The 25,525-nt window shown below is 46.9% G+C and overlaps 1 protein-coding gene across 1 annotated transcript; it reads right to left on the bottom strand.

Annotated features, from left to right (window-relative positions):
• Window positions 1–3,406: 3,406 nt before the first annotated feature.
• ECH1 (enoyl-CoA hydratase 1) lies at window positions 3,407–24,593 on the bottom strand. Its single transcript, XM_084814865.1, has 10 exons — window positions 24,523–24,593; window positions 18,200–18,380; window positions 16,632–16,720; window positions 14,464–14,588; window positions 14,326–14,374; window positions 8,534–8,598; window positions 8,278–8,348; window positions 7,835–7,906; window positions 5,644–5,794; window positions 3,407–4,248 (listed from the first exon to the last, which is right to left on the bottom strand). Exons 1-10 carry the CDS (start codon window positions 24,566–24,568, stop codon window positions 4,144–4,146), a joined length of 954 nt encoding a protein of 317 aa, XP_084670991.1. The 5' UTR covers window positions 24,569–24,593; the 3' UTR covers window positions 3,407–4,143.
• Between the last annotated feature and the right edge of the window lie 932 nt (window positions 24,594–25,525).

Below are 25,525 nucleotides of genomic sequence, written 5' to 3'. Positions count from 1 at the left end.
ATGAAATGTAGTCCTGTCAGATATTAAAAGAGTTGGATCTGTTTGTAATAGGGGTGAGCAACATACAGCCTAGGTTCGTTTGCGGCCTCCACTGCCCCACTGCAGAGATTTGGCAGCATGGTGGTGGCAAGAGGGGCTATTTTACTTTAAAACAAGGCCTGTGGGGAACGGTCCTAGAAGCCTTCTGGGAGCACAACTTTACTCCCTGCGGCGCCTTGTTTTAAAAGAAAATGGTGGCTTCTTTGCCACCCCAACACCAAATTTTGGCAGCTAAATCAGTGGTATAGCATCAATTTCTGTGGCAGGGAGGGGTACAGTCCCCGATAGTTTCGGAGGTGGGGGGAAATTGGCTCCCAAGCCTACTGAATCTATCCTAGAAAATACAAATGATCCTTGCAATGCAGGTTTACACACAGACACACACACACACACCCCTCCGCTCCAAAAGAAAAGCGCCCTTTGGTCTTAACAGCTAGATCTTCATTGCTGTTTGCGAAGCGTGGGCTGCCTATGCAAGCTGATTTCAATCTGCCAGAGGGCAGTGGGTGCGGGATCCTCCCAGTGGCTTCAAGACTGATTGGCACCTCAAAACCTCAAGCTTGGAGGTCATTTTCCACGGTCCAGAAATTTGCTTGAGGCTGATTTCATGCTGTGCGACGGATGGGAGCAGGGAGGAAAAATTAGCGCCAACGGAACCTGCTCTGCTTTGACTCTGGAAGCAGGATCGGTGACAGCACGCTGAGCCCTGCTGCTGTTTTCAGGTCTTGGTTCTTCTAGTCAGGTTTCTGTCCCTGAAATCCCATCCCCGTGGCTGTGTGGTCAGACACCCAAAGGCAGCATGCAATTGGTGAAGCTGTCTTAGCCAGATGCAAAGCAGCGGTCTTGGTAGTTCAGAATTGTCGGCGCTGAATGGCAGCAACTAACCAAGGACTCAGGCATCACCTTTGCCAGCCCTGCTAGCCAAGACCCTTTTAACTGGAGAGACCCAAGGTTGCACCTCAGCCCTTCTGCATGCGAAACAGCCAGCAGTGGTCAGTGTGCTGGACCAGGACCAAGGAGACGCAGATTCAAAACTCACTCAGCCATGGAGCTCACTGGGTAATCATGAACTAGCCAGACTCTCTCACTCCCCCCCCAACATACTTTAGAAAATGGGGGCCAGCAGCGGGGGCACCTTCAATGCCAGTCTGAGCTCCTTGGAGGAAGGGAAGCATAAAAATGTAATTAAACACCAGCGTGTGCTCAGCAACTGAGCTGTGCCGCTTTCCTTATCATCATGCCTCAACAAAACCATCAGCCAGCTCCCGCACCCACTGTTTGGAGCAGGGATGCATAACTCAGACCTAGGGGGCGGTCAAACCCAGCCCTCTGTGGTTCCCCAGACCGCCACACCACTTCCCTCAGCCACCCCATTTCCCCTGACCAAAGATCGTTCGGTGGTTTCCTGGCTTTTGTGCAGCTTTTAACCCATTTTAAAAGGTGGAAACGCCTCTCCTAAAGCTTAGTTCCTGGCAGTAAGAGGTTTAAGCTACAACACACTGATATTTTTGGTGTTTATGGCTCTGCCCACCACTGGAGTGAGGCTCCAGAGTCCTTCTCTGAAGCTCCCTGAAGCTGAACTTAAATCCATTACTGTTCAGAAACACACTCTGCACTGTAAGGGTGTAATGGTGCCATTAGAGATGCAAGACACTTTGGCACCCATCCATCAGAAACACCTTTCAGACGCATTGTTTTTCTTCATGACAACAGGTTTTTATGTTACCAAGCTGCATAAGGCACTCAAGGATATATACTGAAGTCTACAGATATTAAGCAAGCTGAATACTTTTAAATAACAGCCAGAGTCCTTCAACAGCTTGAACCACAGGCACAAGTCTGAAATACACAACCTACAGTCACTGACAAATTAAGCAGCAGCTTAAATGGATTTTAGTTTAGACACTCTTGCTTTGGAGGGAAAAGTGTGGGATCTGGACTTTGCCATCAACTGCCAAGGCCCAGAAGGGATGACCACAAACACCTCCACTTCTCCCCGCTGTATTGTACTTCTTCATGGCTTTAAATGGTAAGGCGCTTCAGGAACCAATCTTGGCTGGAAAGCCAGAGGCAAATATAAAAACAAACTAAAGAAGCAACTGGGCATTTGCTCAGGATGGAGCACACGCCTTCTCTCTCTCCTCTTCGTGTCTTCCTTCCCATTTTCAACAAGGACCAAGGCTTGTTTTTATTTAAAATTTGTCTGGAGAATCAACTGCAGTTGGCCTTAAATGAATGGCTTCCCTTGCTGACCTCCCTTGCTTGAAAAATGGCTTTGAAGTTAGTTTATACTGCAGATCTTATTATATATTACTGAAGTCCTAATGCAGCACAAGTGTCGGCTAGCAAAAGAACATGGAACATTCTGTGAATACAATTTCTGCCAACTGCTCAGAAACAGCTACCTGGAAACAGGTTTCTGCTTATGTGCACCACTCCTGCTTCCTGTTTCCTTCTCTCCACCACTCCGCCTCCCATATTGTCTTGGGCTTCATCTTCACCGTTCTGAACTACCAAACCAAAAGGGGGATGTATATCACAGGTATAGCTGGGTGCAATCTGTGATTCTATACAAAGGTCACAGATGTACGAACTTTGGCACTGGGCCTGATCTCAGATGCAGCTTTCATTGTGCAATTGTTCTGCCTCATTCATGGAAATTTACTGGGGGTCCAGATGCCATTGCCTTCCATTTGTAGCCATCCTGTGTTTTCCCTCCTGTCTTTTTACCAGAATCTCCCCCCCCCCCCACCGCATTATAACAGGAAAAGACAGAATAGCTGCACAATGTCTTTTGATTGGTGGTGCTCGGAGCCCTATCACAGAATAATAGGGTTGGAAGGGGCCTTTAAGACCACCGAGTCCAACCCCCTGCTCAATGCAGGAGTCCAAGTCAGAGCATCCCTGACTGATGGTTGTCCAGCCTCATCTTGAATGCCTCCAGTGTGGGAGAGCCCACCACCTCCCTAGGTAATTGGTTCCATTGTCACATTGCTGTAACGGTCAGGACGTTTTTCCTGAAGTTCAGCCAGAATCTGGCTTCCTGTAACTTCAGCCTATTATTCGGTGTCCTGCATTCTGAGATGATTGAGAAGAGATCCTGGTCTTCGTCTCTGTCACAACCTTTCAAGTCCTTGAAGAGCGCTATTATGTCTCCCCTCAGTCTTCTCTTCTCAAGGCTAAACATTCAGCATGTTCTCTCTTTTTGGAGAGCAGGTTTCTAGCCCTTATGGTTGCAAACACAGGACTGGGGTGGGAGGGGTAAAGAAGGTATTACAGAGCTTTAGTACCCTGTATAGCTCCTTTTCCCCTCCCTAGGACAAGCAAAACAAGGGGGAGAAAAAAGCAAAATGTAAACACTTGTTTTAAAACAGTGTAATTTAAAACTGAATCACAGAGGCAGAGTTTACACAGGGCAGAATTTTGATACGTTATTTTACATCGAAGTATCACCCCAGTCCTGATTACAGAATACCCATCTGCATGATCTCAGGGAAGAGGATCACCCAGCCTGAACCTATGCTTGTTTACTCAGAAGTAAGTACCACTGTGTTTGATTGCCTTACTCCCAGGTACATATGCATGGGATTACTGCTGTAGTGAAGAGAAGGCCCATTTGCCATTTGTTTTAGCTGTTATGGTTTTATTACTGTTGCTTTATTTGTTTGTGATTGCAAGATTTTTATTTGAGCTATTTTGAAATACTGGTATATAAATAAGTAAGGAAACAAAGGAAGAAGTAACACACCCACTGGAGCATAATTAAAGAAGCGTTTAATCTCCGTCAAAATAATTTCTCCTTCGCACAGAATGCTGAGTGTGTTTAACATTTTTCTTCTACTGCTAACCTTCACATTTGGGAAAAGCACCTGTTTTCAGAAGACAGGCCTCTACCACCCTGCCCTGATACACAGTCGGTATCGCCGCCCCCGCCCCCATGCAGTCAGTGGCTTAACAGGGATTTATGGCTCGGCTACTGGCCAAAGGCCCTTGGCCCCGTTCTCTCGCAGGGCCTGGAGTCCAGTCTAAGCCACGCGCAAAGTGGCAGGCCACCCTGATCGCTTCTGGGGGGTGTTCACTGCCTCCCAAAGCAAGACAGCGCAGCTACAGCTTGGAGTACGCAACCTGCTTGGGAGTCTTCTTCTCCATGGCGGCTTGGGCGGACTTGAGGATGTCCTCCGTCTGCAGCATGCTCATGTTCCAGGTAGCCTGAAGGACAAAACTAGATGGAATCAGGATGGGGATCGAGGGGAGACAAGGGGAACGTTCCTACCCACGAGGGCCAAGAAGCTCCGAGGCGGAGTGAGACCAAGGGCCCCATTCCAGCTCAGCCTGGTTGACCAATCACAGCCAGCCAAATGCAAGGCCGACTGAGTGCTGAAGAGAGGCTCACAAGAGGCGAGGGGCGCAGCGCCTCCTAATAGGCAGATTGTGCTTCTAGCTCTCATAAGTAGCCATTGACAAGCCTCAGTTCTATCCAGCCCTTTTCAAGCCATCGATGCTAATGACTACTGCTGCATCTCTGTGAAAAGCAGCACTTCCTCCAGTTTGTCTTAAACCTCACACAAGTGATGTTCAGCAAATGACCCAGAGTTTGGGTTGGGGAGGGGGCATCAACAGTTCTTCCCTATTAACTGATTTTCATTATTTTATGCTGATGGTGACCCCTAGTTAGACATTTTTTTTAAAAAAACTTAAAAACTTATTAACTTATTTTATTTTAAAATAAAGAGCAAGTTTGTAGTCCTCATGACTGAACCCAAATACAACTGAAGACGTGCAGGCAATGATTTGCTTTGCATGTAACAACAACCATGAGCATGGGTTGCCGTTGAATCCTGGGTTGTCCTTACATCCGAACCCTGCACTATGGTTTAACTATGAGTTGTTAACCATGAACAACCCAGAGTTCACAATCCAACAATAAACCGTGGGTTCTCTTCCTGGGTTATTTGTGGTTTGCAACACATAAACCATACTGCAGGGTTTGCATGTAACGACAGCCCACAATTCAACAACAACCCATACTCACAGTTGTCAGTGCGACCCAGTGTACAGTTCCAGTTTGGGGAGGGAAAACTTGACTTCAGTGCTAACTGAGGTTGTCTAGAAAAGGTGAGCAGCTAGTAGCTAGGAGAAACGACTCCCCACTATTCACAGTTTCACATCAGTTCTTTATCATCAGGAATCTCTTGTTGACTGCAAGTCATGTAACTGCATTAGGGACTTTACGGCACAGCAGCACCTACACTAAGTCCAAGACAGAACTCAGAATTTGGCGGCCCAGACAGCCAAGAATTCATCACCTTCTTGGTGAGCACATTATATGAAATATTTCATTGTAATTAAATTTCTTTTCAATTCCAGGATTAGGCACCAGCAGAAGCAAGGGCAACGGCACATTGTCCTGGTTGCAACACAGGGACAAGGGTGAACCACAGTAGCGAGTTGCAAGGTGCTGCTTTATATGGAATCCATCCAGCCCAATATTGTCGGTTCTAACAGGCAGCATCAGCAAGGCTGGAGCTTTCCCGGCTCTGCTCCATGACCTGGAGATGCCCTGCAAAGCACATGCTCCGCCCACTAAGCATGCCCACTGCTCACCATATACTTCAGGCCTTCAGACACAGGATGGTCCCTGGAGTAAACGAGGTTGACCTTGGTGCCTTGCACTGCGACGGGGCTCTTGCTGGCGATCTCGACAGCCAAGTCAAAGGCACTCTGCATCATGGCCTCCTTGTCTTGGAACACGCGGCTGGGGAAAAGCAGGGCTGAATGATTTACACCAGAGGCATTTCTGACATGACGAGTTATATACATGCACATCTTTTCTTCAAGCCAAAGGGGGAACCTTGAAGCTGTCTTGCCAAACGAGCCTGCAAGTGAAATTGATACACATCTCTCGGGGGGGGGGGGGGATATTTCCTTTATCAAATGGATGAAACGCTTTCAAGGTGATGAAGGATCAATAACCTTTGAGGTCCCATTTAGCCATCATGGCTGGTGACAGGGCCTCTCCTCTTCCATGGATTTGTTTCATCCTTTTCTAAAGTCATCTAACCTAGTGGCTGTTCCTCACCTCTTTAAGCTGGTGAACACCAGTTTTGTACATTGAGTCATGTTTGGGTAAAGTAGCTCTTCCTTTGGTTGGCCCTATAAACCTCTTACTGCATTTCCACTTAGTTGTCTTTGTCCTAAGCTACGAAGACCCAGGTTGGGTCCCACAGGGATCTGTATTGGGACCAATGATTTTCAACTTGTTATAAATGATGTGGAATTAGGAATGAGCAGTGAAGTGGCCAGTTTGCCAATGACACCAAATTATTTAGGGTGGTTAAAACAAAAAGGGATTGTGAGGCGCTCCAAAAGGCGCTCCAAGCTGGGGAATGGGCATCAAAATGGCAAATGTGGTTCAATGTAAGCAACTGTAAACTGATGCATGTTGGGGCAAAAAACCCCAACTTCAAGTATAACCTGATGGGATCTGAGCTAGTGGTGACTGACCAAGAAAGAGATCTTGGGGTTGTGGTGGACAGCTCTCTGAAGATGTCAACCCAGTGTGCGGCTGCTGTAAAAAAGACAAAGTCCATGTTAGGCATAATTAGGAAAGGAATTGAGGATGAAACTGCCAGTATCATGCTGCCCTTATAAAGTCTATGGTGTGACCACTCTTAGAATACTGAGCATCGTTCTAGTCACCACACCTAAAAAACAATATGGTAGAGCTGGAAAAAGTGCAGAAAAGTGCAACTAAAATGATCAAGGGGCTGGAGCAACTCCCCTATGAGGATAGCTTACAACATCTGGGATTGTTTAGCCTGGAAAAAAGGCAAGTGAGGGGAGACATGACAAAGGTGTAAAGATTATGCCTGGTCTGGAGAATGTGGATAGGGAGACGTTTTTCTCCCTCTCTCATAATACTAGAACCCACTGGAGTCATCCCATAAAGCTGACTGGTAGGAGATTCCAGACAGATAAAAGGAAGGACTTCTTCGCACAATGCATAGTCAAATTATCGGATTTGCTACCACAAGATATAGTGACAGCCACTAATTTGGATGGCTTTAAAAGGGGGTTAGACAAATTCCTGGAGGAGAAGGCTATCAATGGCTACTAGTCTTGATGGCTAAATGCTATCTCCAGTGCCAGAGGCAGTATGCCTATGTACACCAGCTGCTGGGGAACATGGGCAGGAGGGTGCTGTTGCACTCATCCTGCTTGTGGGTTTCCTGTGGGCAGCTGGTTGGCCACTGTGTGAACAGAATGCTGGACTAGATGGACCCTTGATCTGATCCAGCAAGGCTCTTCTTATGTTCTTATGCTTTAACCCAGCCTTCCCCAAGCTGGTGTCCTCCAGAGAGGTTGGTATAGCTCCCATCATATCGTCCATGCTGGCTGCATATGATAGGAGCTGTAGTCCTACCCATCTGGAGAGCAGTGGGTTGGGGAAGGCTGCTTTAAGTTCAGCCTTTCCTCAGTGGGAAGGTATCCCGCCCCTGGATAATTTTAGTTGTCTTCTTCCATATCTTTGCCATCGTCTGACTAACCTTTTTGAAATTGGGCTTCGAGAACCAGACATTCCAGGTATGGCCACAGCATAGATTCATAGCGCATCCCATTGCTATTTGCTCCTTTCCCTAATAATGTCAAACACTAAATTTGCCTTTCCCACAGCTGGCAGCATCTAAGAACATGAATAATCTCTCTCAAGAGAGATTTGCAGCCAGGGAGGAAGTGCTGTTATCAGCCTGTACACAGAAGAACAGGTATGTAAAATATTTAAAGGCACGCATACCTGACAAGGCCACTGTTCTCGGCTTCTGGCGCCATCAATTTCCTGGCAGTGAAAGCCAGCTCGTTCACCAGGCTGGGGAGGGGAGCAGAGATATCACAGTTAGGAGAGTTTCTCATTCATGGGACAAGCAAGAGGGCACTGTCTCTGGGGAAGAAGAGCTGCCTGCAGGGTGAAACAGTCTGTCCGTCACACTCATTGCTCTTGGGGCTTCGAACACTTCCATCATTCCAGGGATATAGAGCTGGCTTCCCATGAAGCTCCTTCAGTGCACCATTCTGCTTATTGGAGCGTGGAATTCTAGGATGCAGTTTCCCTACAGACTCTCTTGCCACAGAGGCTGGGTTAACACAGCTGTTCCTCCAAACCAGGAAAAGTTGTTGATCCTCTCATCCGAGTTATGGGACAAGGAAGCAACTGAAGCCAAAACAAAGTCAAGCACTGACCTCCGATTTCCAATGATATGTGGTAACCGTTGTAAAACACCAACATCAGCTGCCAGCCCAATGTCCACTTCCTGTACAGGGGTGGGGGGAGGGAAGGGAAAAGCATGTTCAGACATCAAATGACAGGGAAGGAAAAGGCAGAGACCTATGAACTGAAATAACAGGTGGGTGTGGGGGTGTGGGGAGATTAATAGGGCTACCAGGTCCAGCAGACCTTCCTGGAGAAGAAAAATACTGGAGCACCCTCACAACGCACCTTAACCTGGAACCAGGCGTCCTGGGTGCAGTAGCGGATATCGCATGCTGAGATGAGATTCACACCTGCAAAAAGAACAAAACCAACAGTTCTGTTCAAGCATATTGGTTTTATTTGTCTAGTATACTTATGTCCCACCTTTCTTCCATCACGGGACTCAAGGAAGCATGAGGTTCGCAGGTGGTCTCCCATCCAGACACTGACCAGACTCAGACCTGCTCCCCCCACAAATCTTTTATTGTGAATTTTTACAAAACAAAACAAACCAAAAACATAGCAAATCCTAAAAAAAGGAACAAAATAAAAATAAAAATACAACATGTCCAAAAATCCTCAGTTTCAAATATTACAATATTCGAGAAAGAAAAAAAAGGAAAAAAATAGGTTACACATAAACTTCAGTAAAAGCAGACCAAACATCCACATATAAGTCCATCTGCAAGTTACGCCTATATACCACTCTTTCAAATGTTGCTAGTGTTGTTAACTCTTCAGTCCATTGCATCATGGGCGGTGAGCTTTCATCCTTCTAATATCACGGTATCAGTCTTTTAGCAACTAAAAGGGCACAAAAAATCCATTTATGCTGACATGTGTTACATTCCAAGAATCAGGTAAATACTTTTAAGAGAACATTTACATCAGTAAATATTAAAGAGCTTTCCAATACAAAATTTATCAGTACAATAACTTCCTCCCAAAAGGAGGCAGCCATTGGGCATTTCCAAAACATATTAATAAGAGAAGCATTGACTGCATTACACCTCCAACAATTAGCTGAATTTGACAAACCTTTACCAGAAAGATGTTGTGGTGTCCAATAGACCCGAAACAAAAGTTTTTGCTGAATAAGGCATAAGCAAAGATCCATTGAAAAGTGCGATACAGATGCCAAAACGGCAGTCCATTGATTAAGCAAAACAGGATGTTGCAATTCCCGGTTCCATTCCTGCTGTAAACCACTTGTATCATATTTATTCATTGATAATAAATGTCTGTAAACATGAATTGTAGGTTGATATATCCGATCAATAAGTATTTCCAATAGCAAAGGAGGCTCCGAGGCAATAAAAGCAGCAGGACCGAATCTAGATACCAACAAATATTTCAATTGCAAGTACTGCCATTCAGCTGTAGCAGGCAAATCAAATTGATCTTGCAAAGCTGAAAACAACAAAAACTCATCATCAACCCCCACTAACTGATCTAGAGTAAAGATCATTTTATCTGTCCAGGTCCGCCATAAAAACATTTTCTTGCCAATTTGTAAATCTGGATTTCCCCATAAGTCAATTTAGCATGGAAAAATGGATCAAACTGTAATTGATGTGACGTTATACGCCAAACTTCCCTAACTGCCAAAATTGTGGGAGGAGCTCTACCTTAATATGCCGAGAAGCTAATGCCATCCATTTAAAGAGAGGCTCCAGACAAGAAGATTCCAATACTGACCAAGGAGGAATTTGAGTGGAAAAGACCAAAATTTAGCCGAGGTCAGCAAATAGGCCTCATGGTACCTAGTTAGATCCAGAAAACTGAACCCGCCTTCATTAATTGGAAGTTGCATCCTTTTTAAAGATATTCTTGGTGGAGACGAACCCCCAAAGAATTTACGGAACAAAGCATTATGTTTTTGGAAATACTTGCCAGATATAAGTATAGGGATCCCATGTCTAACATAAATAATTCAAGGTATGGTATTCATCTTAAGTGTAATCACCTTACCCCATAAACTCAACATTAAAGATGCCCATCTATCTATATCTCATGAAATATCTTTAATCAACTTGTTTAAATTTAAACTAATCATTTGAGATATACAGTATATCTCGGAATAATTATTCCCAAGTAAGTAATAAACTCTGGACGCTGTTGAAATTGCCAATTGGTTAATACACTAGAGTATATCCTATCTTCAATCGGCATTTTTCTGATTTTGACCAATTAATTGAATAGCTGGACAATTCACCAAAGGTATTAATCAATTTCATCAAAGCTGGAACCAATGACTGGAGTCTCGAGATAAACAACAAGAGATCATCAGCATAAAGACTAATTTTAAATTCTAAATCAAAATGGACAAATCCATGAATACTATTATTTTGTCTAACAGCACATGCCAGGGGTTCCAAACATAAATTGAATATCAATGGAGAAAGTGGGCAACCCTGTCTGGCACCCTGCCCATGTACAAAAAAAGCTGAGAATAAACTATTAGTTGTTACTCTCGCTCTAGTATCTGAGTATAAAATTTTAACCCATTTCAAAAATTCTATAGCAAAACCAAAATTAGTCAATGTAATAAAAATAAAATTCCAATGAATTTTGTCAAAGGCCTTTTCTGCATCCAAGGAAATGATGGCTGCCTGATCAGTTCTTTCAGAGTTTAAAGCAACTAGATCAACAACTAAGATTATCAGCCCCCTGGCTATTTTTAATAAATCCCACCTTATCTGGTCTAACCAATATGGCCATGAATATGGCAAACTATTGGCCGAGATTGCTATTAATATTTTGATATCTACGTTAATTAATGATATAGGTCAACTGTTGTTGTTGTTGTTGTTCAGGTGTTTAGGCGTGTCCGACTCTTCGTGACCCCATGGACCAGAGCACGCCAGGCCTTCCTGTCCTGCGCTCTCACCTGGAGTGTGCTCAAGTCCATATTCATTGCATCGGTGATGCTATCTAGCCATCTCATCCTCTGCCATCCCTATCTCCTTTTGCCTTCAATCACTCTGACTTGGATTCCTGCACTGAGCAGGGGGTTGGACTCAATGGCCTTGTAGGCCCCTTCCAACCCTACTATTCTATGATTCTATGATTCCCAGCATCAGGGTCTTTTCCAGTGACTTTTCTCTTCGCATCAGGTGGCCAAAATTTTGAGCTTCAGCTTCAGTATCTGTCCTTCCAATGAGCAGTCAGGGTTGATTTCCTTTAGGATTGACTGATTTGACCTCCTTGCAGTCCAGGGGACTCGTAAGAGTCTTCTCCAGCACCACAGTTCGAAAGCATCGATTCTTCGGCACTCAGCCTTCCTTATAGTCCAGCTCTCACAGCCATACATTGCTACTGGGAAAACCATAGCTTTGATTATACGAACCTTTGTCGGCAAGGTGATGTCTCTGCTTTTTCCTATGCTGTCTAGGTTTGCCATAGCTTTCCTCCCAAGGAGCAAGCGTCTTTTAATTTCATGGCTACAGTCACCGTCTGTGGTGATCTTGGAGCCCAAGAAAATAAAATCTGTCACTGCTTCCATTTCTTCCCCTTCTATATGCCAGGAAGTGATGGGGCCAGATGCCATGATCTGAGTTTTTTTAATGTTGAGTTTCAAACCAGCTTTTGCACTCTCCACTTCCACCCTCAACAAGAGGCTCTTTAGATCCTCTTCGCTTTCTGCCATTAGGGTGGTATCGTCTGCGTATCTGAGGTTGTTGATAATTCTCCCAGCAATCGTAATTCTGACCTGTGATTCATCCAACCCGGCATTTCTCATGATGTACTCTGCATATAAATTAAATAAGCAGGGCGACAACATACAGCCTTGTCGTACTCCTTTCCCAATTTGGAACCAATCGGTTGTTCCATGTCCGGTTCTTACTGTTGCTTCTTGTCCCTCATACAGGTTTCTCAGGAGACAGTTAAGGTGGTCTGGTACTCCCATTTCTTTAAGAATTTGCCACAGTTTGTTGTGATCCACACAATCAAAGGCTTTAGCGTAGTCAATGAAGCAGAAATAGACATTTTTCTGGAATTCTCTTGCCATGGCTTGTTGGGGCATACTCAGAATTGTAGGACTTTGTTCTGTCTAAACATGCACAGGACTGCATCCTAAACTGAGTACTGTAATCGGGCGACAGGCCTATAAACGTCTGTCAATGTGGTTTAACAATCTTCCATCTAGGCACCAACAAAATGCAGACCTGCTTAGTTTCAGCAAGGTGGCTGCATAAGGTGCCTTCCAACTACAGCCCTGGCTAGAACTGTGAACACATAGTTTAAGAAACAGGGGGGCTGATTATGTATTTGAAATGTGTGGATCAAAGTCTTTTTAGAATACAATAAATAAATAAACGCATTACAACACTGCCCCCTGCTGTTGGATAACCTGTTTCCTTGAGACGAGTTTAACAAGAGCCAAGCCCAAAATATTTGCCAATCCAAAGGGAGAGGATCTGCCTATTCCCACCTGTCTAAGCCACTGTTTCGGCAGCCCACATCAGCTCAAGGCCAGACAGTATCTTCAGCATTATGGAGCTAAAGACGTGGATATTGAAAAGGAAGACAGGAAAAGCAAGAGACAAAAAATGAGAACAGTGCCCCACACACACACACACACTGGTTGGGAGTGGGACTCTGGTGAGGGAAACCCCCCCCCCCCCCCAAATGCTGGTAAACCGAGCCCAGGCACCAGTGTTCCTGTGGCCTCTCCCACACATGCACCCCAAAATGTGAGGGTGGTTGTGGGAGGAGAAGAGGGCCGCCTGTTTTCATCTGCGTGCTCCCTTCATCAGCAGCACCTCTCTCGCATTCCCTCAGGCGACTTAAGGCCTACGTGCAAGAAGGGAAGGCAGAAACAAAACAGGTGAGGCCAAAGAGCTCCTGAAGGGCCATCCTGTGCTGTCTGTTGTTTCGTACCATATTTATTCTTTCAGCTTTTGTGATTCATACTGCATTTCAGTCTTCCCCAACCTGGTATCGTTAAGTGGCCAGGGGATGTGGGAGTTTTATTCCAATACATCCGGAGGGGCCCCGTTTCGGGAAGACTGTAATGTATTTTATTCTTTCGCTTTTGTGGTTTTATATCATATTTTATTCTTTTAGCTTTTGTAATCCACCCAGAGAACATCTGTTATTGGGCAGATTAAAAATATAATACGGGTGCAATCCTATTTGATTCACCATGGGTACTTGTAAGCGGCTTATGACTACCCAATGCAGAGCGTTTTTGCCTGTCTAGTGGAAGGTTGGGGGGGCGGGGAAGGAGGCTGCGGACAGCTCAGATCCCCATGTCCCTGGTCTCCTCCCCTCCCTGCCCAACAGCACGCTCCCTTTCATCCCTCTATGAGCTTGCATTTGTGAGCTCGTAAAGGCAGCTGGTGCAGTTCTCTCCATGCCAGCTGTGAGGGGGCGGGGAGCTCAGTCTCTGGAGCGCTGTGTCTGGCCTCGCATCCAGGAATCTGAAAAATCCTATGTCTCTCAGCTGCTTGCTCTCTAACATAATAATAACAAATATCTATGGCCTGAGAGAACTCTGCTGTTCTGTTTTGTACCATTTTTTGTTAATTTTAAGATAATCAAACCGTACACATATAAGAAAGAAAGACAGACAGACAGACAGACAGACAGACAGACAGACAGACAGAAAGGAAGGGAAGCTATTCAGTAACAGAGCAACAACAGAGTATCCACAATCCACACACTATAAACAACTTGTGATAATTGATAAACTTGGAGTTTTTTTGGTTTTGTACTCGGGATTTTATTTCGGGATTTTAGAATGAACAGTGGGTAATAAACTGTATAAATAAATCAATGTCCTATAATATACATAATTTGCCAACATTCTGATTCTTATTATCACACATTATTAATACATCCTCAGAACTACCCAGCTTAACTCAACTTAAAACATAGGCACCTTGGAGCTTCTGCATGCAAAGCAGGTGCCCTACCACTGAGCCACGGCCCCTCATGTGTGCACACCCAAAAATACAAAGTTGGGAGGTGGGGGAAGTGACGAGAGTGACATCAACTTATGAGTACAGCTGAGTGTGAATCACAGGGCTCACCTCCTCCGATGCAGGCTCCATGGATGGCAGCGATGATGGGCTTTGGGCACTAAAAGACAGAGACACAATTAGCCACGGATGACGGAAGCTTCTCAGCAAGGGAAGCTGAGAAACCAACCACAGCGTCACCCCACTCACCTTCTCCAGCACTGTGAAAGTTTCTTGATACTCCCGGATCATCTTGCGAATGTTCCAAGCCTTCCGGGCAGTGTCGTCTCCTGGCATCATCAGGAATACGCTGCCCATTTCCATCAGGTCGATACCTGCAAGGTAGCATAACTGGAATATGAGAAAATGAGCACTGCCCCTGTTACTCTGACCTGGCCAAGAAGTCCGCCACTCATTCTATGCCACTATTTGCACCAGAGAATCTATGCTTTGTGCCAAGGAACTCCAGGTTTCAAGCTGCATGTTGTGCAAAAGCGTTACAGCAGGGATGGGCAACTTCTGTGGATGCCAATTTCTCTCTCTCTCACACACACACACACACACACACACAGAACCCGGGCTGCACTCCTCCCTGGAATTGCTATTGCTGCGCTGCCAATTTTATGGTTGAAATTCAGCAGCACAGCGGCAAAGAAGGGTCCATTTTACTTTAGAACCAGGCACATACTCCCCAAAAATCGATTCTTTTTTGCCACCATTACACCGTCCAATTTTGGCAGAAAACCACCAGTTTTTTTTCAGCCACCATGGCAAATTTGGCAGTGGCAAGAGCAGCAAAGAAAGGGGTGGGATGGGACTGCTTGTGGCCTGTGAGTTGCCCACCCGAGTTACAGCTTCACACATAATCCAATTCTTCCGCACATTTGAAGAATGAAGACTCTGGCCAGACATTTTCAGTTCTAATGCCCCCGATAACCACAGCAGCCATTAATTTGCTTTTTTTTTTTTTAAGTAAAACTTTCACGTCCAATTGTTCAACCCAGTAGACTTTGTATGACAAACGGACACATTGCAGTTACTCCAAAAAGAATGTGTGTAATCACTGACAGTGGAAGGGAACTCTGCTTCCGATGAATGGAGATCTGAATCCCAGCCCAAGTCCAATACACTACCTATAACACAACATTTGAGAGAGGAGAATTTGGGGATCATAAGAATGGCAAGAGCTGGAGGAGTGAAGATCATGGGCAGGAGTACTGGAATTCAACAGTACAGTTCTGTGCACACAGTGTGTGCAGGTCACCCCATCTCAAAAACTACTAAAGCTTTGGAGGCTTTTTATTTTAGAAAAAAAGGCAACTGGGATGGTAGTGTAGGATATGACCGAGGTTTTTAAAGTATGCACGTTGCGGAGAAAATGTGTTGAAAGATGTTTCTCTCTCATAAGATTAAAATTCTAGAACACCCAGTGAAACTGATTCAGGACATACGAAAGATAGTTCACACAATGCGGGATTACTTTATGTGGGGATGGCCACTTGCTTAGATGGCTTTAAAAGGGGATTATAGAAATTCATGGCACTGGAGAGTTCTATCCATGGCTATTAGCCACAGTAGCCAAACAGAACTTCCAGATCCAGAGGCAGTATGCCACGGAATATCACCTGCTGAGAGGCAATGGCAAGGGAAGGCTGTTACCTTCACATCACCTACCTCCCTTTGGACTTTCTGGAAACCCTTGGATGGCCAGTGTGGGACACAGGATGCAGGACTGGATGGATCTTTGGTCTGATCCAGCAGGGTTCTTACGAACATAAGAAGAAAAGAGGGCAAAGGGGCATGGGAAAGGGGTGTGGCCTTCTGGGGAACGCTGGAGGGCCAGATTGAAAGGCCAGTTTGGCTGGTGGGCTTAAGGTTTAACCCCTGCTTTAAGAGAAGGAACTTCTTACTGGGGTCAGTGGCTGCAACAACACAGAAAACAACAACCAGAAGGGAGGCACCAAAGCCAGAAGGAATACAAAAAAGAGAAACCAGCTTCTCAGAAGTGCCAACAACAATTTATTGCAGCCCAATGCATTCTGGACCAGTGAAATCCTTCTTCAGGGACAATCAATGCAATTCTGAAAATAAGCTAAGGGTGCAACCCTATGCATGTTTAGACAGAAGAAGGCCCTACAACTGTCCCAGTCAGCTGGCTGGGGAGTGCTGGGAGTTGTAGGACTTTTTTCTGTCTAAACATGCATAGGATTGTGCCCTAAACAGCTCAAGCACACTGTGACTATCCTTCTTGCACAAGTGGTGGTGCAAGACGGACAGTCACAATTTCTGTGATCTGTTTAGTTCCTTGGAACAACACAGGAGCTTCCTGTCCTAAAGGGGAAGGGTCCTTACAGACCTCAGTGCCTTTTTTCACCTACCTGAAGTGAATATTTTCCCAGCCCCAGATATCACCACTGCATGACATTCTGGGTCTTGAGCAATCTTGTTGAAGCACTCTACCATCTCTCTGTGGCAAGGGGAAGGAAAAAGAGAGAGAAAGAGAGGCAGGCAGGTGGGTTGGGTGCTCCTGCTGCCAACCTGAGAACAGACACTTGGGGGCTGTGAGGAAGGAAAGCCACTTCACTGTATCTGTGAAACACAGTTGTGCATGTCTCACCCAACACGTCTTCTAAACAACCTCATCTTATGTCACACCTTGAAGAAGTGACAGCATATGTAACTGTGTGCTAGGCTATTTGGGGAAGGGTTCAGGGGAGGGAGTGGAGCACCACATCACGGCCGGCCTGCGGTGGGGCAGCATCAGCAGCCACTGACAATACCCCCGACAGAGTTGATTCTGTGCCCTTTTCTTCTCTGCTCTTCTCCAGTGTATCTTTTGATGCTGTGAAGGGCAGCCATCACTGGAATGCCTGGCTTGGGCACTTCCACTGCTGCAGACAGAGTGCTGAGGAGATGGATGCAGCAAGGCAGTTCTGAGCCTCTTCCCTGACCCCCAAGGGCAGGCAACCAAGCCTACAGCGCCCAGTCTGTAAGAACCAGCATTGTTCAAAATGGTTGTGGAATTGAAAAGGTTTGCTGCTGACAAATCCAAGTTCCCACGGCTTAGAGGGCTCCAGAACTCCTACTGGCAGATGCTGTCCGGGGTCAGCTGCCTCCAGCTTTCTTATTCAATGACTGAAGGTGCTTCACTGTGTTAGGCTGCAGGCACAGGGCCAATGAGCTTGGCCTTCTACCCTCACTAAGACAGCAATCCTATGGCCCCTAGACAGCTTCTGGACACAGGACTGTTTCTTTTCCTTGGTTCTGACCTTGGAGCCTGGAAACGGCGCTCCCTGTCCCCTTGCAGCCAACACGGAAAGAACTGTGCTGGTGCTGCTACAAGCTCACAAACACGAGCTCATAGAGGGGTAAAAGGGGGTGTTCTGGGGGGGGGAGCGGAGAAGCCCGGGGACGTGGGGATACACGCTACCCCAAGCCTCCTTCCTTCCCCCTCCCTGGAACCTCCGCCAGATGGGCAAAAATGCCCGCCCAGCCAAAATGCAGAGCAGGGTGCACAACCCGCCTCCCACTCTGCATTGGATACTTGCAAGCCTCTGAGTTCAGGGGCGTACACACACCCAGGGCAGATCCGATATGACTGTGGGCTAAGCCTCTTAGGGCACAATCCTATGGTTGGCTGGGGAATGCTGGGAGTTGTATGACTTTTTCCTGTCTAAGCAGGCATAGGACTGTGCTCTTAAAAAGCGGGTATCTGCTCTTAATCTACCATCTTCAAAACAGTTATATTATTGCATGTTGAAAAGATATGTACATCCCTTTCGCCTTTTTCCACTACCTAGCCCAGCAGCACATCACAACCGGCATCCCTCCATCCCTGTCACTTCTCACATCAACACAAGCTGAAAAGGAACCTCCGACGTGGAACCTCTTGCAATGAAGGGCAACACATTCTTCAGATTCAGGGGCCGCGGTACATTCCTGTTACCTCCAGAAGGCGGCATTCATGGCGTTCCTCTTCTCTGGCCGGTTGAGCTCCACGTGCAATACTCTCTCTCGCACCCGCTCCAGCTTCAGGGTCTCATAGCTGTCCACAGAATTCCGCTTCTCCTGCTGCTGTGATGACATGATCTTAAAACTGCGGCAGGAGGCAGCCTGGACGGACAGATCTGGGAGCAGAAATGTACTTTTAATAGCGATGGACAAGCCCCTGCCCCAATTCAGAATGGGCTCAAGGAAAAGGTCTGAGCTCTTGAGGAGAAGGATCATTGCTCAGTGGTAGAGCACCTGTTTTGCACGCAGAAGGTTCCAGGTTTGATTCCTGGCATCTCGAGGTAGGACCAGAAAAGAGTCTGAAACCTGGAGAGATGCTTCCAGTCAGTAGACGATACTGAGCTAGGTTTGACGTGGTATAAGGCAATTTCGTATTTAAGGATTTCTTTTTCTTAAGCCCATTCCAAAGCTCAGCTGCTTTCAAACTCCCACTAATTTCACTGGGAGCACAACAGGGTCTAGATGTCTCCTCACCCCCAATACCTACCAACCCCTTCTCTTTCTCCAACTTACACAGCATCTGGGAGGAGGCACAGCAGGGCCTGTCAGGCCATGCTACAGCACGATCGCTGCCGGAAATCATGGGGAATGACATTCCTCTGTTGCTGCTTGCCTGGGCACTGCTGGGACATGAGCACTGCCCGCAGCGGCTGGACAGAACCCCCTCACAGCTGAGTAAGTTGGAAAAACAAAGGTGGGAAGATGGTACCCATTTCATGCAAGACTGAACCTCGGAGTGGTCTGAGCTTGACATGACACAGATGATAAACACAACCATTTGCATTGTGAGACCCCTTTTTCAAGACCAGCTGCATGTTAATCTTGGCTCCACCAGTGCTAAAAATATTACAGACTCTGAAAGTTGCTATGGAAATTAGATACTGTACAGAGATGAGCCAATTTTTGGCTATTTCCTTCAGTCATGCTGGACTTCTGGTGCTGTGTACGCTTTCTACTCTCTAGGGCTGGGGTGCAGGACATCTGGCCTGGATGCCAAAGCCGGCCCTCTGAGGTTCCCCAGAAGGCCACACATCCTTTCCCCATACCACTTATTGTTTAGTCGTTCCCTGGCTTTTGCATGTTTTTCCACCTATTTTTAAAGGTTAAAATGCCCCTCCTACGGTTTGGTTACTGGCAGTAATAGCTTGAAGCTAAAATATGCTGGTATTTTGGAGGGCTTTGCCCGACTCCTTTTGCCTTTGGTTCTACCCAACACTGGAATGTGGCCCCGAGAGCTTTTCCAAAATGGAATTCAGCCCTGGGCTCAATGAGGTTCTGCACCCTTGCTCTAGGGGGCACACAGATATTGGGAGCTTTGTGTTATGAGAAGATACACTGCCTAGATTGTGGAATGCTCTTTGCAGCAAGGCCCGCCTGGCACCAACACTGTCATCTTTTCGGTGTCAGGTTATGATTTCCTCTATTCCCAGGCATTTGATGGCCTCTTTAATGCATCAGTTGAATTGTTTACATAAGAACATAAGAAGAGCCCTGCTGGATCAGACCAAGGGTCCTTCTAGTCCAGCACTGTGTTCACACAGTGGCCAACCAGCTGTCGACCAGGAACCCACAAGCAGGGCATGAGCGCAACAGCACCCTCCCACTCAGGTTCCCCAGTCACTGATGTACATAGGATTGCTGCCTCTGGTACTGGAGGTACCACGTAGCCATTAGAACTAGCGGCCATTGATAGCCTTCTCCTCCAGGAATTTGTTTAACCCCCATTTAAAGACATCCAAATGGGTGGCCATCACTACATCCTGTGGTAGCGAATTCCATAGTTTAACTATGAGCTGTGTGAAGAAGTACTTCCTTTTATCTGTCCTGATTTATAGTTGCCACTGATGTTTTAGTTGTTTTATGGCATGGTGGGATTTTAGAGATAATTTATTTATCTATTTATTTTATTTCTATACCACCCAATAGCTAAAGCTCTCTAATCAGTTCACAAAAATAGATAATTGCTTCTTGCTGTCCTAAAATAGATGTAAGAAATCTAAATAATAATAATAATAATAATGAGTCCACTGTGAGTCAAGTGGTCTGCCACTCAGACTTGGGGATTGAACCTCAGTCTTGGGGACTGAACGTGGGCAAACGTGTGGGCTCTGTCACTGAGCAAAGGATCTTTCCCAAGCTATGAACATTGGGAAGGTTTTCTTTGCTTCCAAGAAATTATTTTTAAACAGAGTTGTTTGTTTGTTTCCAAGTACAAATCATCTACATTTTTTGTAGTATGGAATATAAAAAACAAATATAAAAAAAAACCCCAAAGGCTATGGCAATGTGATCATATAGGAATAATCTATACATTACATGTGTCAAAAAAGATTTTTAAAATGACACACTAAAGATTATCAGAGTGATAGTTAGGTGGTCCTGAAGGAACTGTACTTAGCAGCTGGATGTAGAGAAGTCGAATCTCCTTTTTCAACAGCTGTATAAAAGGATACCAGCTGCTATAAACAGCTTCAGCTATAGCTAATCACTTTGGCACACAAACTTGAAAAGTCTGTTTTTCTGAAGTTGCTTCATTCCATACTCTGAAGTATTAAGATGCAATTGTAGAAGCAGAAAGTTCCCAGTGTTTAGAAAGCTCCAAATGGAAAGCACCCCAACTTCATGAATAAATTATTTGAGCACCCCCCACCATTTTTATTTTATTTTTTTAGCAAAACCAGCCTAAGTTGTGAGGTGCCTGGGTAGACTTAAGGCTAGTAAGAACATAAGAAAAGCCCTGCTGGATCAGACCAAGGGTCCTTCTAGTCCAGCATTCTGTTCCCACAGTGGCCAACCAGCTGTCGACCAGGAACCCACAAGCAGGGCATGAGTGCAACAGCACCCTCCCGCCCGGGTTCCCCAGCCACTGATGTACATAGGCTCACTGCCTCTGGTACTGGAGGTAGTACACAGTCATCAGGACTAGTAGCCATTGATAGTCTTTCCCTCCAGGAATCTGTCCAACCCCCTTTAAAAGCCATTCAAATTGGTGGCAATCACTACATCCTGTGGTAGCAAATTCCATAGTTTAACTATGAGCTGTGTGAAGAAGTGCTTCCTTTTATCTGTCCTGAATCTCTCGTCAATCAACTTCATAGGATGATCCCGGGTTCTAGTATTTTGAGAGAGGGAGAAAAATATCTCCCTATCCACATTCTCCACACTATGCATAATTTTGCACACTTCTATCGTCTTCTTACCCTCCTTTTTTCCTGCCTAAACAATCCCAGCTGTTGTAACCTTCTCTCATAGGGGAGATGCTCCAGCCCCTCGATCATTTTAGTTGCCCTTTTCTGCACATAATATGCAGCCATCCAGATGTTATTGGACTGCAAGTCCCATCAGCCCTATCCAGCACAGCCAATTGTGAGGGTTGACAGGAGATGTAGTCCAACAAATGTGGAGGGCCACAAGTTGCCCACCCCAGATTTAAACATTTCTTCCTCTGCACACCCTCAAATTAAACCAGCAAAGCTATGACATGTAATAAAGGGAGTTCAGGTCATCACAACTCCTCCAGCATTCCAGAAACTATTTCAACAGCACAAGTATTTACTGGTCAGTAACCTTTGCCCTCCTGGGGCAGAAAACTACAGACCCGGCACCGAAATTCTGTTCATTACTGATAGCTCAGGAAATGAGGACCCTCCCCCAGGATGACCTCCAATCTGCAACTCAGAGATAATTTATAGACGTGAGCAGCCATTACAAGGCTTGCCTCATAGTTTAACGCTAAATAGAAAGAAAGTTTTAAGCTGGGAATATACAAAGTTGTCTTACGCCAAGTTGAACCCCTGATCCATCTAGTCCAATACTGACCGGGTTTACATGTAATGACAACCCAAAGTATGGGTTGTCGTTGAATTGTGGGTTGTTGTTATGTGCGAACTCTGCACTATGGTTTAACTATGGTTTGTTAACCACAAATAACCCACAGTTTACAACCCAACCAAAAAACAATGGGTTCCCTTCCTGCGTTGTTTGTGGTTAACAACCCATAGTTAAACCATAGTGCAGAGTTAGCACTTAACAACAACCCACGATTCAACAACAACCCACGATTCAACAACAACCCACGATTCAACCTATACTCTGGGTTGTCATTACAAGTGAAGCAGGCCTCAATCTGCTCTATGACTAGCAGCATCTCTTCAGAATGTCAGCCAGAGGTCTTTCCTATCACCTGCTACCCAAGATCCCTCTAACTGGAGATGCCAGGGATTTATGGTATGCTTGCAAAGTCATGCGCTCTACCGTCCTCATCTGAACAACGAATAGCCACAACAAGGACACACACAAGGAGGCTGCATGGGGAGGCGGTGAGATTAATCTCTGTACAAGTGAAGTCCACCTGCATGCAATGGGAGGAGGAGCAGAGGCACGAATATTAGAAACGCTTGGGGGAAAAAATCCAGATCACAGGGGAGATGATTACACCCCCCACCCCAATCAGCAGGGGAAGGGAAGGACAAACAAGGTGTGGTGGTACAAAGAAGGGTAGGGCAATTGGGGAAGAAACAGGCCAATTGAAAAGGGGGTGAGGATGGACAGCAGGAAGGCTGGAAGAATGGGATGAGACAGGGCAGCAGCACAGGGGGATGTGAAGTGACTGGAACACTTCAGAGCAGGAGGCGGGCCAATCCTACTGGGAGATCTCTGGGCGATTCGCAGTAGATCTCTGAGGGTTTAGCAGTACCAAAAGTGGATTTGTGCGTGAAATGACTGAGCTCAGTTCTGGTAGCAAAAACAAATTCCTGGGCAGAGCATAGGCTCAGAAGTACCTCTGCTCTTAATTTTAAGTGTATATCTCTACCCTACTTCCAAGTATATTGCACTTAGCTCCTGTTGGTGCACCTACTGAGTGAGTGGGTGGCGTCCTAGTAAACCACCAAAACAGGTCCCACAAACCTATAATCTGCTAAGCTCTGCTCTGGGTGTAACCACAGCGGGAGGACGTAAGAACTTTCTCCCTGGATCAGAGCAAAGGTCCATCCGCTCCAGCATCCTGCTGAAGAGTTCTGGTAAACTCCAAAGTTTGCTTACTATTTTGTGACATTTTGGGCATAGTGCCCAACAGTGAATTTTGTAGCAGTTGCCAACTGTGGCCAGTTGGGTGAACATAAGAACATACAAAGAGCTCTGCTGGATCAGACCAAGGGTCCATCTAGTCCAGCATTCTGTTCACACAGTGGCCAACCAGCTGCCCATGGGAAACCCACAAGCAGGACATGAGCGCAACAGCACCCTCCTGCCCAGGTTCCCCAGCAACTGGTGTACACAGGTATCCTGCCTCTGATACTGGAGGGAGCATATGGCCATCAGGACTAGCTGCCCTTGATAGCCTTCTCCTCCATGAATTTGTCCAATCTCCTTTTGAAGCCATCCCTTTTGGTGGCCATCACTATATCCTGTGGTAGGGAATTCCAAAGTTTAAATAAAAGTTCCTTTTATTTGTCCTGAATCTCCCACCATTCAGCTTCTTGGGATGACCCCATTGGGTTCTAATATTATGAGAGAGGGAGAAAAATGCCTCCCTGTCCACATTCTCCACACCAGGCGTAATTTTGCAGGTCTCTATCGCGTCTTCCCATACTCGCCTTTTCTCTAAGCTAAACAATCCCAGGTTGTAACTTCCCCTCGCAGGGAAGCCAAGAGATTGGGGGGGGGGGGAGAGAAGGGGGAGGAGCAGGCAGGACAGCAAGAGAGAAAGGAGCAGAAGGAGGCAGATGAGAAGGGGGGCTGCAAGAGCACACCAAAATAAGACAGGGAACGAGGAGAGAAAGGGGGTGGGGTGAAATAAGCATGATGCAAGTCGGAAGAGAAACAGGAGGCGGGGGGGGCAAATAAGGGGGAGGGGCACCAGGAGGCAGAGGGGGCAAACAAGGGGGAGGGGCACCAGGGGGCAAACAAGGGGGAGGGGCACCAGGAGGCAGAGGGGCAAACAAGGGGGCGGGGCGGGAGGGGGCAAACAAGGGGGAGGGGCACCAGGAGGCAGAGGGGCAAATAAGGGGGCGGGGCGGGAGGGGGCAGATAAGGGGGAGGGGCACCAGGAGGCAGAGGGGCAAATAAGGGGGCGGGAGGGGGCAAATAAGGGGGCGGGAGGGGGCAAATAAGGGGGGAACAGGAGGCGGGGCGATGAGGGAGAGGTTAAGAGAGCAGAGAAGGGCTTAAAATCCATGGGGTCACGAAGAGTCGGACACGACTGAACGACAACAAAAAAGACGAGGGAGCCAGCCAGCCAGCCCGCCCCCCACTCACGCCTCCGCAGTAGCCCCCCGAGGACGACGCCAGCAGCCACCGCCATGGGCCTTCTTCGCTCGCCGACCGAGGGCGGCGGGGCACTCGAGCGAGTGCGAAGGCTACAAGGTCCCGCCCTGTCAGTCACCAGACCGCCCACAGCCCCAGGCCTGCCCTAAGCAAAGATGGCCTCTCCCGGCGGCAGGAAAGGCCGGGCGCTTTCCGCGTAAGGCCAATCAGCTCGCTCGCTCGCTCGCTCGCACGCGCGCTCCGGGCGCTTGAGCAGAGGCACCGGCGGGCGGGCGGGCGCCCCCTCCCGGCTGAAGCAGGCGGGGAAGGGATTAGAGGAACAACGGGCCTGGCTGGAGGCGGAACTTCCGGGCTCCTTTATTGGTCGCGCCCGGGAGGCGGCGAGGGAGAACTTCTCGACTGCTAGGGTTGCTGTGACTGGGAGGGTCTCTTTCTCACGGCCCCGCCCGCTCCAGACCGGAGCTCACGCAGACAGAAGCCTCGGGCTGAATGCCCGGCACCTCCAGAGAGGGCTGGGAAGGGCTCCTGCCTGGATCGGCCCGCCTCCCAGCAGGGTGAACATAGAAACCCGACTGGCACAGATGGGGCTTTCCAAGAGTGGGGAATTGGCACGGGAGCTCATGCTAACCACTTGTGTAATAACGGGGCAGGCCCCATCATGGGCTTCCCATCTAAAGGCCAGGACACAAAAGGAAAAACAGTTGGGGAGGAAGGGGGAAGCAAACTCAAAGCACCAATTCTTGAAGATACAAAGTTCTTGCAAATGACAAGTTTAAACGGAAACCGTTCAGGGAGGAACTAGTTTTATTGCTCTTGACTGGAAGCCACGGAATTAGTAGGCGTGGAATAAATACTTAGGCAGCAATGCTAGATGCCTGCTTACTCAGAAGTAAAGCTATTTGAACTTGTGAGGTACCTACTTCCAGGTAAATAACTGCAGAACAGTGGGGCCCTCTGAGGCAAAGCACAATACGGATTAGTCAGTCAAGAGTAT

The sequence above is a fragment of the Heloderma suspectum genome, chromosome 10, assembly GCF_057233095.1.
Source record: "Heloderma suspectum isolate Gila_16-S chromosome 10, 16-S_ref, whole genome shotgun sequence".
Classification (NCBI taxonomy): Eukaryota; Metazoa; Chordata; class Lepidosauria; order Squamata; family Helodermatidae; genus Heloderma; species Heloderma suspectum.
The sequence above is the reverse complement of the archived record's forward strand: the minus strand, read 5'-3'. Positions and strand labels throughout refer to the sequence as shown.

Bases quoted from the DNA above. Each gene is read 5' to 3' on its own strand.
- ECH1 (XM_084814865.1), bottom strand. From the start codon at position 24,568: ATGGCGGTGGCTGCTGGCGTCGTCCTCGGGGGGCTACTGCGGAGGC. The intron at 14,589-16,631 runs GTAGGTGAAAAA...GCTACCTTGCAG, and splicing joins TGGGAAAATATTCACTTCAG to GTATCGACCTGATGGAAATG. The intron at 5,795-7,834 runs GTATGCGTGCCT...GCTTTTCCCCAG, and splicing joins GAGAACAGTGGCCTTGTCAG to CCGCGTGTTCCAAGACAAGG.